General features: G+C 51.3%; 1 protein-coding gene across 2 annotated transcripts in view; it reads right to left on the minus strand.

Moving 5' to 3' along the window:
- LOC136057043 (6-phosphofructo-2-kinase/fructose-2,6-bisphosphatase 4) overlaps positions 1 to 10,134 on the minus strand; it is a 38,322-nt gene extending 28,188 nt beyond the window's left edge. For both annotated transcript variants that reach the window (XM_065749509.1, XM_065749507.1), the window contains exon 1: positions 10,081 to 10,134. Coding sequence is in view for 1 of the 2 variants with exons in the window: in XM_065749507.1 (XP_065605579.1) it covers positions 10,081 to 10,120 (40 nt within the window). In the remaining variant the exon portion in view is untranslated. The remainder of the gene's footprint in view (positions 1 to 10,080) is intronic.
- Between the last annotated feature and the right edge of the window lie 7,206 nt (positions 10,135 to 17,340).

The raw sequence follows: 17,340 nt of genomic DNA on the forward strand, positions 1-17,340 counted from the left end.
ACAGGGAAAGTCAGTCTTGGAAACAAGCTGCTGCTTGGCACAGAAGGTCCCGAGCCAGCTAACCAAGTGTTATTCTTTTCAAACTCCTGACTGATGCACCCATACAACACCCAACATCTCTGGCTCCTGCCTTTCCACCACTTCTCTGTCAGCACCAACTCCCTTCATAGGATGAGAAAAGAAGATTTTCCAGTCCTCCAGGTGCCCGCGCCCTCGCTACACCAAGTTCAACAGACACAGGTCATGGAAAACCAGCTTGCAAGCCTGTGTGCAGTGCAGAAGTTTGTTTATTTAAAACACTATTTGAAAAGTGATTAAAGGATACGCAGACAGCCAGAGGTCACAGAGTGAGGTTTACATAAACAGGATATTTACAAAGAAGTTGCCGCTCTGATCCAAGCCCTGCAGATCAGCACATGCAGTGTTTTGGCTCAGCGTGCTCTGAGATGTAAGCACAGTGACAGTATCCTGATCCCACTCTCACTGCAGAACAGTGAGCAGCTTACTCTGGGAAGTTCCTGAAATACAGAGCACGCAGCAGGGGCTTTCAAGGTAAAAAGCCACATAACACAAGCTTTGCATTTCCAGCCCCTGTGTTTAAAGAAGATGTTTGCAGTGTTAGCTCTGCTTTCAAGAAGCCAGGGCCACAAACGATGGAGCACCTCCCCACGAGAACAGGCTGAGAGCTGTGGCTGTGCAGCATGGAGAAGAGAAGGATGCAGGGAGACCTGAGTGGCCTGTCAGCGTCTGAAGAGGAGATACAGGAAAGAAGGGACAGACAGCCCGTGGTGATAGGACAAGGGGAAATGGTTTCAAGCTTAAAGAGGGGAGGTTTGGGTTAGATATAAAGGGAAAAGTCTTTTACAGTGAGGGTGGTGGGGCACTGGAACTAGTTACAGTGGGTACCCCCTCCCTGGAGACATTCAAGGAATGGCTGGACCAGGCCCTGTGCAACTTGATCAAGCTGTAGTGTCTCTGTTCATTGCAGGGGAGTTCAACTACGAAAAAGTCCCTCCCAACCCTAAGGATCCCACGATTCTATGAAGCGCCGTAAGCCAACAACACATAGGAACCCAGTGAACGCCAAGGCAGTGAAGTACATCCCGTTATGCGTTCACAAGCACCACACAACCCGAACACTTCCACAAACGCTGAGCGCTGGGAAGGCCGTCCTGCAGCGTCCGCTCCCGGAACAGCCCCTCTGCCGCCCCACGGGACGGCCTCGCGTTTCCCGCCCCCAGGCAGGCGGCTCCGCGCGCGGCCGGCAGGGGGCGCGCTACCTCCGCCCGGCGCCCTGACGCACGGCGCGGCATCCCCCGCCGCCGGCTTCAAACCTCAGGGGTGGGAACTGAAGCACGGCCAGCTGCAAAGGATGGTCCGCAGCCACAGCGTCCCTCTGAAAAAAATCAAATCACGCGCTTCTGCCGTTCAGAAACCGCCGCGAAAAACGTCCCGGAGGGCTGGGGTGAAACGCAGCAGTTCTGGGCTTCTGAGCACCCAAGTGAGCACTGAGGGTCACAGAAAAGCCCGTCTGCTAATATTGAGTTTTATTTCCCTCAACCAACTGGAAAAATAAAACAAAAAATACAGACGTTATATTTTACTGGGGAGACGACCACACTCAATCTCAGAACTAAATATTCTCATTGCTTTGCAGATAGTAAACACTAACGGGTGATACTTCATCAATAAGCAGACACTTCCATTTCTCTAAAGCATTTTCTTTCCACAGTGCCACGAGGTGCAATTCCCCCTGCAGTATCAGTTATTTAGTCAGCACTTGGAGGAAACGGCAGCATCCAACCTGCACACTCTGAATAAAAAAGCACTCCATCCCCGAGTTCACCCCTGCAACCATTCTAGCCAGAAGGAACAAGCAGGAATTTATGTAAATTACCCCATCTCTAAATAGGGATCTTCATTTTCTACATACTGCACTGGTGAGAAGAGAAACAAGAGCCCGTATTTCCCCACTAAGAAGCAGTGTGGATACGCCTGTGTACGCTACAGCTTACAACTGCTCTCAGCAACCTCATCCTCACAGCACAGCACAACGCGTATTGGCAAACAGCACAAGAACACAGAATCTGCAGAGATCAACAGCACGAACACCGTTTCAGAAAGACAGACACGCACCGGCTGAGTCTTCAGGCCCACGCATGTCTGGTGTCCACGCTCCGCTTCCAGGCTGACCCGGTGGCTGCCTCCAGCTAGCTGGCAGCCCGCTGTGCTGCTGCCACAATATTCGCATGGGGCGCACAGGATAATGCCTGTTCAAGTTATAATGGGATTTTTATTTTAATTAGAAAATGATGTCACATCTACCTTTAGCAGGCTTGCAGTGGTCCTTCATTGGCCCAATCTATGCAGCTGGAAGGAGGATTAGAGGATCACAGAGTAATTCAGCTAAATAACCCAAAGACAGCCAGCAACAGCTATCTAATATACAAGGCCATTGCAACACTGCGAGCCAATTAGAAGAGATGGTGACCAAACACACAACTATGCTTCACCCCTTCTGTTCACAAGCAACAACACTCCGACATTTCAAAACTGGATTTGGGGTGGAATGGGAGAGAACTCTCCCACACGTCTTACAAGCAATAGCACAGGTTTTCTTTTGACCAAGCGTATGCTGCGGTGCTATTCTGAGGTGAAAAGCTGCAGTGTGAGGGTAAATGACAGCATCCAAGCTCATACCCATGCTGCATTGCAACTCCAATGGCCAAAACCAGTGCAGAGCAGATGGGGTGCTTGGCCTACTCAATGACACTCCTTATGACATCAGAATCTTTGCATGGAACAGACTGTCCCTCCCCTGGGTAATTCCTGTATTCCTGGAGTACAGATCAAGCCGAGCAGGTTTTTCTTTCCATGGAAGAGATGTCTTTAAAGAGCTGTGTAGGGATGTTGTCACATTTGTAAGGCAAGAGCTAACTCACCCTGCTTGGAAAGGAGCCGAGAAGGTGGCTCTCTTCTTCACGGGCTGATCCCGAGCTCCTGGATGACAACAAAGGCAATGCTTTGGGAACTGACTTCCTGCAGAAGGGATCCCCCATGGCTTAAAAAGCTTTGCACGCAGCTTCCCACAGAGAGCAGGATGAATCCCTCTGCACGGAGGGCTTAGCAAGCACTATGAGCAACTGAGCAAGAGAGCTGTAACAGCACATTAGCAAAATGACACACGCTGACATACGCTGATTCACACCTCTCAGTTCAGTTTCTCAGGACCCACGTCAACACCTGAAATGAGCATTTCCCATCTCCTCATGATAACGTCTTCTCCACAACCAAATGTACCATCCTTTTTATTATTTTATTATTATTTATCCATTCAGCTTAATATCACAGGCATCAAACCAACAGGCAATGAGAAATGGCCCACTAAGTCCCCCAAAATGTCAAGCATCCTACACTACGAGTTCAGCAGGTTCCCCATGCCATCTCCACACATCCTTCCAGCAGCACCTGGTTCAAAACCAACCGTAATAATGAGGACCGGATCTTGTGATCAAGCAGCTACTCCATTTCTTTTGAGAAAAAATAAGTGCATTACTGAAACCGTTCACTCCATATCCTATTTTGTATTGCTGTCTAAAGAGGAAAGAGTTCTGGTTCTCTTGAAGCAGACCTGATACATCAAAGATAAGCAAAGCTTAAGGAATCAGGACTGAAAAAAAAAGAATCTGCCCACAACAACACACACCTTCACGAGCTATTTTTATGAAAGTCTTTTATTCTTGGACCTCCTGGCTACAGACCAATCTACCAAAGATACTCAGAGTGAAAAAAAATGCAGTCATGCCTTGGATGAGAACAAACTACTACTGGGAACAAGAAGTCCTTTGGTGCTAATTGGGGAATCAACTTAAGCAACATCCTAGATCCCACAGGGCAAGGCTTTATAAATACACAGACAAAGAGAGATTCCTTAAGCTGAAACAAAGTGATATTTCTCAGCACACATAAGGGAAACAACCCAAAATGCAGTCTAAGCAAAAGGCATTGGTATAAAGTGGTATAAAGAAAATGGGTAAGAAAGCAAGCTCCGGCCTCTTCTAACAGTGGTGAGGGCAGGACAGGTCCGGCAGGGCTCAGACATCAGGAACCCCAGCCATGCTTCTTGGTAGAAGAGAGGACTAACTCCCACGCTAATTTACATTCATTGTATGTTCTTTATCATCTGAAATGTCATAATGGGTATTCATCATACATACAAAACAATGACGTACCCCTTGCAGCACTCTGCATGTGTGGCTTGATTCCAGCAGGCTGATGTGTTTTAAAAGCCACCATAGCCTAGCCATCAGGAAACAAGCACTTGCTACATAAGGGTTTATATGCATACAAACCATATCACAGAATCACAGAACCACAGAATGGCCTGGGTTGAAAAGGACCTCAAAGATCATCTCGTTTCAACCCCCCTGCCATGTGCAGGGTCACCAGCCGCTAGAGCACTCTGCCCAGGGCCACATCCAGCCTTGCCCTGAATGCCTCCAGGGGTGGGGTATCCCATGATAGATACCACCCTCTGAGTGAAAAACTTCCACCTAATATTCAACTTAAATTTCCACTGTCTCAGTTTAAAACCATTCCTCCTTGTCCTGTCACTATCAACCCATGTAAAAAATCATTCCCTCTCCTGTTTATATGCCCCCTTCAAGTACTCAGGGGTCACAGAGTGAGGTCTCTCCAGACCATCACTTCTCCAAGCTAAACAATCCCAGTTCCCTCAACCTTTCTTCATAGGAGCGATCACCTCAGAGCCCTTCCTCTGGACCTGCTCCAAGAGCTTTTCTAGTGCTGGGGGCCCTGGGCCTGGACACAGTACTCCAGATGGGGGAGACCTATAAGGCCACCTAAGATAACTTGTGGGTAGATGTGTTATCAGCAAGAAGGTCTTATCACTGGTGCAGGGATCGCATGACAATCCTAGGCAATACACAGACATTCATGTGCAGGAAAGTGAATATCATCAGCCTAAGAAAAAAGTAAACAAATACACCTTTCTGCACTGTTACTCCGTTCCTTGTTATCTTTATGCAAACCACTCTCAAAATCACGGCTTTTCAGAGCAATTTTAGAGTTTCCATGTATATTAAGAATGTTAGTTTTGTTGTCAGATAAAGGGAAGATGGCATTCATTATTCATGTTTACTGCATGCAACCCAGTTTTAAGAAACCCTTTGTAGTTTTACTGTACATCACAGACTTCCAACTATGTGCAAGCAGGGGCAGCTGCTTCTACCAAGAGAGAAAGACCATTAAAATCCGTCCCATTTGCACAAATCGCCCATTTGCGCTCGGGCGCCCAGAGGGCAGCTGGAAATAGCTCCCAGGACGGCAGCTCCGCTGCTCACGGCCGTCCCTACACACCGTGCTGCTCGTGTCCGATGCTGTTACTACAGCAACAGCACGTACGGCGTTGCACAGCCGCTGGCCGGCCGGCGGGGCACCGTGGAAGGCTTTCCTGTCCCTCCACGCGTGGGACCGCAGCACGCCCGCTGCCCCCGCACACCGCTCTCCTGGAGCCTTCCCCAGGGTGGTTCCCGTCGCGCCTCTCAAAGCCTGTTCGAGGCTGGAAGGCTCGGGAATTACTCTCACAGCTAGTGTCACGCTAATATTTCTACATCTATTATGTACACACACCCTTCTGTCCTTTATCCAGCGAGCGTGCCACGAGCACTAGCTGCTTACAACAGCCCGATCTGCTGCAGAGCGTGCGAACTGCAAAACAGGGGCAGCTGCCTTCTAAGAACTAAACACATAACGCTGCCTTTAAAAGCAAACGCTATCGGCTGCCTTCAGCTGTAGGATTTCCCAGGGCAGCCATTTTTAAGAAAACAACAGCTGAAAAGCTTTATTACACGTGTTAGGGAAGAGTGACTGTACGGCGAGCTGCAAAAGAAGAAATACATTCACAATGAAGAATACGCAGGATTTGTGCGGGATCTAAATGTGTGAAGTGAAACAAAGGAATAAGAACATCCTAAAGGCTTTGGGATGAAGCTCCTCATCAGGTGGCAGACTATTAAGAGCCAAGAGATAAAGAGAACTTAAGAAGCACCATAAGGAGCTTTGGGGCTTGAAATATTGAGTTATTACTGATCAACAAACCAAAGAGAAAAACAGTGGCAGAAAGACAGATGCTGGATGAAGCAAACCGTTAAAGGTATAGAGTGCATCTGTGAGTCATCAACACATAATAGAAGCTGAAGCCATGTGAATGCCTGAAATAGGGCACGGGAAAAAAGAGCAAGGCAAGGTCACGTTGTGGGAGGAGGAGGAAACGAGGGCTGGGGGTGGAAGAGGTGTCATAAAATCCAAAACAAGGAGATGTTAGAAGAAGTGACTGTGCAGGGAGATCAGGGAGTACAAGAACATGGTTCTTTGAAAATGTTGGTGTCATAAATATATTGATAGAGGTCCACCTGAAAGCACCTGGAGTGGGCTCAGAAAGGAGCTGAGGTTGTTAATGAAAGCCCATAGCAATGGAAGCAAGAGCAAATGAGCTCGGGGGGGCAGCAGTTGGGCCTGCAGTCCTCTTCCCACCCCCACAGACAGACCCAGTTTCATGCACACCCTGTAGGCAGCTGATAGGCAGGCTGTTGGAAATAACTCAGGCAGCATGGAAAACTGACAGTGACACAAGGGAAAAACAAGTCGTGGCATCGTACGTGATGCTGATTGCCCCTGGAAATGTTCTGAAGCGAGCTGCCCCAGCACACACACACAGCTGGAGCAAAGCTGCTCAGAAGTGACTGACAGCAAAATTCACACACACACACACAATAAAATAAAAACCACAAGAAATGCATCTCAGTTTGCTGTCAGTAAGAGCAGGTAGTCTAAAACCTAGCACCCAAGGTGAAACAGTACCAGATAGATTGAGAACCCAACAGCCTGCCTACCTGTCTTCAGCGCCTGCAGGGCACATTTCTTGTTTTGTATGTTCTGCAAGTACAGCTGGATGCCTTATCAGCTTCCTGGGCCTAACACAATCAATGCGGAGATGAGGAAGCTTAATAAGGATAATAAAATTACAGCAGCCAAAATAATCTGATTGATGAAGCACAAGCAGGCTAAACAACACAAAGATTGCAAACAGAATCTGTTGCAAAGGGGAGACAGTTACTGAATAACAGTTATCATCCTAACATCAGCAAAGAAACCTTCTATGTTTGCTTTTAAAAGCAAAACCCCTTTAATTCTCCTTGTTTTTATAAGAGCAACTTTGCCTAAGCACAAATCTGTGTAGGGAAAGCAAAGCACAGTGAACAACACCAGAAGGGGGAAAGCAACACTGGCACGTAGAGCACATGGAGGAGGCACTGGAAGATGTAAATATCCACTCAGACAATTCAATGTTAACGTAAGTTGAAAGCATACAGCACACAGAGCAGCAGTGGCAGCAAGCAGACAGGCTGGCAAGAGGCCACAGGGCCCTGAAACCCCCCAGTGTTCTGGAGATTCACACCAGTAGTGGAAAACCTGCAAAGCTCCTCTCTCTGCTCCTGTTCTGAAGGCAGCAGGTGGGTGTCACAGGGCCACCATGGCTGAGTATCGGCGCTGGTACTGACTGACAGCATTGGTATAAGCTACTCACTGGTGAGCTGGGGCTGTAATCCAGCAGTGAGCACTTCTGGCTGCTCAAGGAAACCTTCCCATTTGCGCAGCCACGTGCACGGAGGAGCAAACCACGCACTGAGGCAGCCCAGGGGCACCAGATGCATGCAGCCAGGTCCTGCATCCCACCTTCTTACCAAAGCATTGCAAAGGATCCCTACTATCTGCCACATGGAGGAAAGCCACTTGCAATTTGGAGATGCACTGCTGGCATTCAGGCAGCGCCAGCACAGCTGCACACAGTGGGGGTTCCCCGCAGTGTGTGGGTTCACACCTCCAGCAGTAGGGATGCTGACATCCAGAAACACCCCTCTGTACAACCAAACCACACCATCACACACCCCATTCCTTGCAAAGAACGTGAGGAGCGGTAGGTGACACTGTTCCACGTCCCCACGTGGAGTGCCCAATAGAAACTGAACAGAAACAGCCTAACCCTAACAGCCACTGAAGAGCCAGCAAGACAGACAGCGCATCCAGAGCCCTTCATCCTCTTTTACTCTCTTGATTGGTTTAATTACTTTCAGAGAATCATCAAGGTTGGAAAAGACCACGAAGGCCACCTAGTTCAATCATCAGCCCACCACTGCCTCTTACGCGCTCAGAGTCTGCAAGTCAAGCGCTGTGGATGCAATGAAAGGCTGGCAGGCAATTACTGACTAAAATGGGACAAAAAAGGCAAAACCAGAGCACACACCAGGAACTTCCCACATAGGGGAGCTGCTGCTTCCTCCGCTGCACTTTGTGAGTTTTGACCCTTTCTGTGACACTTGCCTTGTGATCTCCCAAGAACTTGCCCCATGTGGGGTACCAGGGCTAATAGACTACAAAAGTTTGTTAATTAAAAGAAATGTGAAATTAAAAGAAATCTATCATACAGATTGAGGTGGTGAAACCACCCCCAGAAGGTCTTTTCCATCAGAAGAAAGCAGAATCCCTCCCCATAACCATGTCCAGCATTTAAAGCCTGAAGTTAAGCTCAAGGCTGTGGGCAGCACGTCGTGTGCAGTTCAGACCCTGAGGGAACCGTGTAACGCTGGGCAGTGATCTAGGACACAGCCATAGTGCTGCAGCAGCAGCTGGACTGACCACATCTCCCGCTGAGGAGAGCAGAAGGAACCAACCAAGGAATCAACACAACCAAAGTGAGAAAAACGCTGGTGTAACCAAGCTGATCTTTTTAAAATTAGATGGATGACACAAAAAATAAACTGCGAAAAGCACGTCATCTGACTCAACAACACCCAACGGCTGGGCTATGTTTACAAAACTTAGCACTTCTGCCTAACAAAATGTCCTATTTCTCTCAACCCAGGCAGACCCCTCCTTCCATGACCTCAGCGAAGCCATTCAACAAAAATCCTCCCTGAAACACCCCCTGCGTCATGCCCTCATCCTCCATAGCTATCCCCACACAAATGGTCTCATTAGATGATGGCTAAAAACGCCTGGGACCTTATGTAAATGGATGTGATTGCTTTTAATTGCACCCATAATTATGGGAGTGCCCTGCAGCTGAGTAAGGCTGCATAGAGCCAACTTGCTGGAATGCTGTGAAACACTGCACACACACCAGGAGCCCACTGCTGCTCCCCATCGTCCCTCCGCTGCTGCTCACCACTGTCCGTCAGCTATCCTCAAAGGAGAGCTGGGAAAACAAGGAATGCAACCGACCTGACCCCAGGTGGGATCGCTCCCAGTTGCGCTTGGCTTCACCTCACATTAGCTTGTCCCTATCTTCATAGGTTCATTAGGTTGGTGTTTAAGAAGGGTTAATTCAAAATGAGTGTTTCTTAAGAGTTTTGCTTTTGTCTCGGCTTCCCTGTCCTGACCCACGGCTGCAGGTGAGCCGCCACCTCACCTTCATCATTCTCTTTTCCTGGAAAAGGGCGGTGTACCCCAACACGACCAAGGCCGAGCCCACCTTCAGAAGTCTTGCTGCCAATCTAAACGGTGCTACGACGGCACCGCACCCCCAAATCCCAGCTCGTTCCAATGGAAGGGCCCTCCCCGGGGCAGCCCGCCCAGCTCCCGGCCCCACACGGAGCGCAGCGCCGGGCCGCGCTGGCAGCCCGCAGCGGAGCAGAGGGGGCTGCGCGCACTCGTGGCATTGCGGCGCTGCCATCGGGGGCTCGGAAGGACGGGCAGCAGGTCGGGGCGTGCCTCACCGGAGCTCATTTTACGATCGTCCAACAAAAAAGCATCGCTGCCCGCAGAGCGCAAACGCACCGTCCCGCAACTCCACCGCTCCCGGGCAGACAGTTTCCCCAAAATAACCCGTGCAGGAACAGCCGCTGTGCGCTGCGCGCTCCGCGTCCCCCCCCACCCGGCACGAGCCGCGACCCCCGGGCCGCGCTCAGCTCCCGCGGGGCTCCGGGAGGGGCAGAGAAGGGCCGCGGCTCCCGCCTCTCCCGGCCCCCGCGGCGGCCCCCGACGCACCCCGCTCCGTACCTCGGCAGTGCCGGCCCGGCGGGCGCCGGCGGCCCCACATCGGCGCCGCTCCTCGGCCCGGGCCCCGCGGAGCTGCCCGCGGCTCTGCGCGGAGCGGGGGCGGGACCGGCCCCAGCCCCGGCCCGGCAGCCCCCGCCCGCCCGCCGCGCCCCGCAGCGAGGTGCGGGGAACGGGCAGCTCCCGTCGCACGCGGCAGATCCCGCAGACAGCCCGGGAGTGCGTGGGCAGGGGGAGTGCCGGAGCCATTTTGCAGACCTGGGGCTGCAGGCGGCGGGAGGGAGGGAGGACTGAGCGGGAGGAGAGCGCCTTGTGTCGGCCGCGAGCACTGCGCGGAGCCCCGGCCCGGCCCGGCCCGGTGGGTGGCAGCGGCCCTGCGCTGTCCCCGCGGGGATGTCCAGGGCTGCGCGGTGCCTTGTGCCGCGGGGATGGTGGGTTTCGGGACTCGCCTTGTGATTCCGCCGGCTTGTGTGTCTGAGGTTTGAGGTGCGTGGGGGAACTGGGGTCTGTCACCTCGCCCCGCCGGCAGCACGGCCCGGGTTCGAGGCACGGAGCAGCGGTGTGCTCAGGGCGGCTCGGATCCCTCCTTGCTCCGTGCGTGCGCTTTGCAGAGCGATGGGCAGAGTTTTGGGGGCAGTGCTGAGATTTCCCCTGAGAGCTGAGAACTGAATGAGGGGATTCTTTACATTGTGCTTAAATGCCACGTGAGATATTGCTTTACCTTCGCAGGCTTTTCTCCATAGCCTTCCTTACGGCCAGACTCTCTCCAGTGGGCACTCAGCATCCCCGTGTGCTCTGCAGACAGTGGGGCTCAGGCCACGGTACCACCATAGCCATACTGGTTATCATCTGATGCTTTGAGCCTTTTGTTAACAAAGTACAGCTTCTTAAACATTAATCACTGACAGAAGTTGTCACATGAAAGAAAGGGGTTATTTTCTAAACATGGAGTATTACATTCTAATCTCTGGATGATGATGTTTCCTGCAATGAGGAAATTGCACGGCTGAGGTCAGTGTGGTGTCAGTGTCGGTATCGCTTCCTTGAGGTGCATGCACAGGGGCACACCCAGGGCTGAGACCATGCCCCTGCCGCTGCACCAGCCCTGGGCTGAGGCTACAGGAAGAATTTGGCCATACAGAAGCCCTTTGGTGCCAGGAACTGCGGGTGAGCAGAGGTGGAGGAAGCTCCAGTGTTGACCTAGAGCTAAGAAATGAGCTTGTTTGCCTTAAGGGAACCATTAATGCAAGGTCTGGCTCCATGTGCATCCCCTGGAGCACAGAGCAGCTGACTAGTGCCTTGGAGCTTTATGGTGGAATGAGGAGAGCTTTCTCCTGTGTTCACCTTCTAGACAGCACATAACCCTCCTTAACTCCCCATGATTCCATATGGACTATTAATATTTAATTGGCTTTATCTTCTTCAGCAGCCAAGTTGACTCCATGTAACCGCAGCCTTTCTTGTGTTAGGAGGCTTTGAAGCCCATGGTGTGAAGGGGGATGATGTGGTGCACACACACAGCCACCATATCACCAGAGCTGGAGTGGGGCAGGCATCCCTCGCACGGCATAGATGGTAGGGCTCAAACTCACCCACTTTTGGTGCATGACTCCTTCCAGCTCAGTGCAGCAGCCATGGGCTGACACTGTTTGGGAGCAGCCATCCTGCAAGTTCTCTCTTTGGTTTTAAAAAATCAAGAAAAGCCAGTGAAACTGCAACCTGTAGGGATTCCTAATTGCCTATACTAGTAACCGGGCTCCAAGTGCCCCCGTCTCCCCCCAGATGGCAAGAAGCAGCTCAGTAGGTGAGCCAGGTCCTCCAGCTACTCCTCTGACAGAAGAAAAGATCATAAAATCAGTCATGGAGTCACAGCATGATTGGGCTGGAAGGGACCTCAAAACCCCAACCCCAGCTGTGGGTTTGTTGCCCCTACCAGAGGAGACTGCCTAGGGCCCTGTTCATGGCCTTGGGCACCCATAGATCAGGCAGAGCTTTAGTGTTTCCTTTGGTGGTTTCTGCACGCTCACGTCTCTCCTCCCACACAGCTTCTCTGGGTGGGATGATGCCCGCCGGGCCCTCCGCTCCCACTGCTGCCTCGGCTGGGCCTGTCCCTGCCTGTCCCAGAGCTGCTGTGCTGCAGGCTGCTGGCTTTGCACAGGGATTAAGCGTTCCTGGAAGCAACATGTATTAGAGTGCTGAGCAGATAGAGCGGGGTTAATGGAGGGTGTTGCTTGAAACCTGGGGGCTCACTCAGATCTGTGCACTCAGAGCATTGCTGAGAATGATGAGGCCCAGGGAGGTGCAGTCTGCTTGGCAGGTATGTTAGAAGCATGTACATGGTACAGAAGAATCAAGATAAGCGCTCAGAAGTATTCCACTTGGGAGTTTTATCTGAGCTTGTGTCTGGATTAGGCTGAGCAAAGAGGGCCATCCTTCAGGCAGAGCCCTGTTGTTTCCACGAGTCAGCCTTCTGCTATGCTGCTATGAGCCCGGGCTCCTACTCCCTGGATGGCACTCGTTTAATGATGGGTAAACACAAGGAGGGTTTTCTAGCAATTTTAGCCATCTCCCAGTTGAGTTCCTTGGATTTGATGGAAGGTTTCAGCTGCCGAGTCCTTTGTTTGGGTTAAATCTGCAGGGAATTGGGCAAATGCAGGACTGAGCTGCAGCCAACCAAGCTGGGTGGCACAGTGCTTTTGTTTTATATCTCTAACTAAAGGCATTTTGCAGTCCTTAAGGTTCCCCAATCCCGGAGTTTGAGTTTGCTGACCTTTATCCAGAGGAGTTCCACCTCTTGCAGCTGCAGTGCTGCCCGCCTGCCCCCAGCTCTGTGCATTGCTGGAGTGCCTGCCTGGCTATTTCTGTGCCTCGTGTGTCTGCAGTCAAGTGTTGCTTCTCTACTGCAGACAGCTGAGAGTTCCCATAACCTCTAAGAAATAACCATATCTTTCCTTGAAGCCACTCTGCAACAGGCAGCATGTGAGACAACATCAGTGTTACTGTACTGAGCCCATTTTCGGCATGTTGCCTGCTCCAGTGTTTCACTTCTTTCCACTGTTTGTGAAGAAGGGGGGGATAAATACCACATTCAGACTGTGGCAGAAATGAATAGCCTGATGTATCTTTCCTCTGTTTCGCATAGGGATTAATCTTTAATTAACCTTTTTGGTTTTCTTTTAAACTCCCCCGTGTGCTTATCCAGCGCCTTTCAGACACTGCTGCAGACGGAGCACCAGGATTCAGTGGCTGCAGGAAAGGAAAACCCGCTGCAATGCAGCCTGCTCCTTTTCCTGGCCGCCTCAGGCACGTGGAAGCAAACGCAGCAGTGATGCTGTGTGCCTCTGGCACGGTGCTCGTTCTGCTTTGCACACACACCCTGAGAATATGTCCCTGCTCATTGCCTCCGCTGCAGCTCTGCCATGTGCTCTGTGGCTGTATGTAATGGATGCTGGCAGCTGTCACTCTTCCAAGCAAAGCTGGGCCCGTTCACGCCCTCTGACTCTGCACGTTGGTTGTCAGGGTGAGAAAAGCTGGGCCTGGAGCTCTTTGGCTCCGTGCTATCTTGGCTGCTGTCTGCTGCATGCAAGTATCCAGTGATGCGCATTGCAGCGCGTCAGATAGCAATGCATATACCCTATGTACTGAGGGGCAGATGCAGCCTGAAAGCTTTCACCCCCCCCTTCAGATTCAGCTTGCTTTGCTTTTGACGAAGCCAACTCCAAACTGCCCAGCAGCACACAGTGTTGCTGAGTCTTAATTGGGAATTGTGGCGTGCAGCAGCATGCCGCATCAGAGTTTTCCTCCTGAGAAAACCTGCAGTCAGATGCTTGCCTGTTTGTGTGAACTTCTTTGCTGTAATATTTGCTATAATGTGCTGTGTTTGCTTTAAGTCTGCCCACAGAGTAGCATCCGAGCATGAGGGCAGCATCTGGGAGCATTGTGTGGCCGTATCCTTAACACGTCATGGGAGGAGAACTCGTTTGCAGGCTGTTCTGTAAAGCACGACCAAAGCAGTTCACGGCTCTGACGGTTCCTGGGCTGTGGATCGCCATCCCGTTGGCTTGCCAGCACGCACACAGGACGCTGTGCAGTGTGTTTTGAAAAGTCCCAAGTGGAAAATAACCAGGAGAGGCGTTCCTGGCCATGCAGAGCAGGAAAGGTGCTGCACATAGCGCAGCATTGTGCCTCCCAGTGAGTGAGCGTCCTGCTGCGGAGGCATTGCTGTTGATGTAACCCAGAGCAGGCACTGCTGCTCGGGCTGCGCTTCCAGACTGTTGCTGGAGCCAGCAAACATGCTGCAGGCTGACTGCCTTTTCTTCCATGCAATTTCTGAATTGGTGGAGGGAGGCCTGCTGCCCCTGCTGGGATTCTGAAGTGAGTGGGGGCAGCCAGCCCACGGCAGGGGTTGGATCTGGATGATCTTTAGGTCTCTCCTACCCTGAGCCATTCTGTGCTTCTGTGCCAAGAGTGATTTGGAGCTTTCCTGGAAGCGCTCGAGCAAGATACAGGCTTGAGGTGGGTGGTTCTCAAACACTACACCCAAAGAGATGTGGGGAAGGGCTTCTTCCATTTGAAGTGATGGGATCTTGCATTCAAGTTGGTGGTGCTCTGAGTGAGCAGCAGATAAAACTCATGCTGAGCTGTGCTCGGGAGGAGGTACGAGCTCTTCTGCTGAAGATCTGGAGATTATTTTTACAGGTTTTGATACCTGTGACCAAATACTCAAAAGCAGCTCACTGTTGCATGGGAAGGAAGGAGTGCTTGCAAGCTTTATTTGAAGCAGTAACCACAAGGAAAGTGCTGTAGCCTCAAGGACGTCTGTAACACCAGTGACACGTGTAGGCTTCCTTCAAAGCCAACAAAAGCTCTGCTGCCCTGGGCAGCACCTCAAGCTGCTTGCACGGCCCAGCGTCTTTAGAGGAAACGTTTGTGCCTCTCCCGCTCTTGCATTTCTGAGATGCCCCTCTCCAGGTGCTGTGCACTGGTGTGGTTCAGCAGGTGGAGCTGCAGCTACAGCAGGTGGTGTCCGCGTGGTGGGCCTTGCATCTTGCAGCCGCGCTGCTCTGAGCACTGCAGATTTCCCCAGCTGACCCGAGCACAGCGAGCAGCAGGAGGATGGCGGCAGGTGAGCGTGCTCCACCCAAGAGATGGCTGCAGGCAGTGACGTGAAGCACACCAACGCCCAGGGCCACGCTTGGCTGCCTGCAGGCACTCCCACCTTGGCCCTGCTCCAGCGTGGGCTCGCTCCGGTGCTGGGATGGCTTTACAGAGTGCTGCACCATTACAAGACATAGCACACTTTTCAGACCTAAAAAAATCCCCAGTGTCCCCACTTGAAGTGGTGCAAAGAGGACTTGGAATTCACGGTTGGTTTCCTTCCTAAGTTAAAGGTAGTTAATGCATAGCAAACATGAAATTCCTGGTAATTTGTGGGGGAACATATTTAAGCATTTGTAGCGTTGAACCACCTTCTGCATACAGAAAACGGTAAGATAATATTCTTTTCAACATTTACACCCAACTTTTTTCAGCCTGTCACTCTAAGAATTAGATTAGACAATTCATTCAGGGCCAAAGTCCAGATATGACTCAGTTTGACAGAGGCAGCCAGCTGGCAAAGAGCTTAGCAATGAGTTGGTACACGTTTCTCAGGACCATGACTGGGGAAACTAAGGGTACAATTGCATCTCCATCAGAGCCTCATCTGGTTCATTTCAATGAAACAGACTGAACACCAGCACTGTCTGCAGGACTCAAATTATGGCTTTCTTTGAAGGCCATCCACGGGGTGGAGGTACTCATGGCCCCTGGTGATTTCAGCCACAACGTTGGTGTGACTGCATCTGGGGCTCTGTGCAGTGCCCACAGAGAGGCCTCGGGGTGGAGAATGTGCAGGGCCCAGGGCATGTGGGGAACACGCTTGCTGCATAGGGCAGTGCTCCCTACCCCTACCTTTCCCTCAGAGGCTGCATTAAGAACATGCTCGGTGCAAGCAGCATGCGGCCATTACCCTGCCTTGTGCTCTCCGAGGCTGAGGATCTAGAGCTCACTGCTCATAAAGCACTCTTAACCCAATGTTAGAGCACTCGATGCTGCTTCCTTTGTGAGAGGAACTATAAAATCACTCTTGGATTTCACCACATAAATGAGTAAATGTATGGGAACTGCTGAATCACAGCCTGAACCACTGATTGGTCACCTGAGGTGAGCACCGAGTCAGCCACGGGGGCACAGGTGAAGGTGATACACCTGTGTGAGTGGAAGGGGTGGAGCCTGGCTCCACCTCTCCCAAACCCCATTTAAGGGCTGACCACCACCAGGGAAGGATCTCTTCTTGGAGATCCCTCCCACGTGGAGTCCTCTGTGAGCCTTGACATCCTGAAGGTGAGCCATCTTCTCTTTTGTATTATTTGTATCCTGTTTATATAGAACTACTTAAAATATACCATCACCTATACTATTTCCTAGTGAAGTACCATCCTTGGGAGTTATTTACCCCACAGTAAATAAAGAAATAAACCACCACCACCTCCAACCAAGAAGATTACAGGAAAAGATTTATTGTTCCATCACAGATTTCTAGAACTATCAGACTAAGAAGCAACACAGCTTTGGACACAATGTAAGGATAGCAAAACAACATCACAGTTTATTTACAGAGCTCTATTACAACGGCTAGCTAACTACTAAGTGCTAAGACATTTTAGAGTTCCCTGGCTCCCTAAACTCCTCATCTAGTCTATCTCTTGCTGGACAAGTCTCTCGGTGCCTCAGCTCACAGGCACGGTCATCTGGGGCTCTCCTCTTCAGCCCAGTTCTTCCTTGTCATCAAATCAGCTGAAGCCGGGGTTACAGGAGAAGATGCAAAGGAGATAAGTTAGCTGCCACCAGGTCCAGACAGAAAACCAGAAGGATGACAGGAGAAAAAAAAAAAGACAGCTCTACATAAAAAAGTCTGTGGGTTGGTTTCACCCTCGAGTTCGGGGTAAAGCAATCTGAGACCATCAGAACCCCGCTGGTGCTTTCACCCGAGGCACGCTCTCAGCCAGGAAGATGCAGAACATTTCCTGCCATCCTTATCTCCCCCACTGCCCAGGTTTATGTGACAGGAGCACCCCTCCCAGCCAGGACAACATGGTGGGAGCTGGACCCCCTGCACAGACACTGACATACCTTCCTCTGGGCAGAAGGCATGTCCCCTTCTCCACGATGCTCTTCTGGCAGGACGGGTGTCCGCAGCACTGCCGTTCTGCCGGCGCTGGG

This window comes from Cyrtonyx montezumae, unplaced genomic scaffold (assembly GCF_038088225.1).
Source record: "Cyrtonyx montezumae isolate F1298 unplaced genomic scaffold, pur_monq_1.0 scaffold_6, whole genome shotgun sequence".
In the NCBI taxonomy this organism is placed as follows: Eukaryota; Metazoa; Chordata; class Aves; order Galliformes; family Odontophoridae; genus Cyrtonyx; species Cyrtonyx montezumae.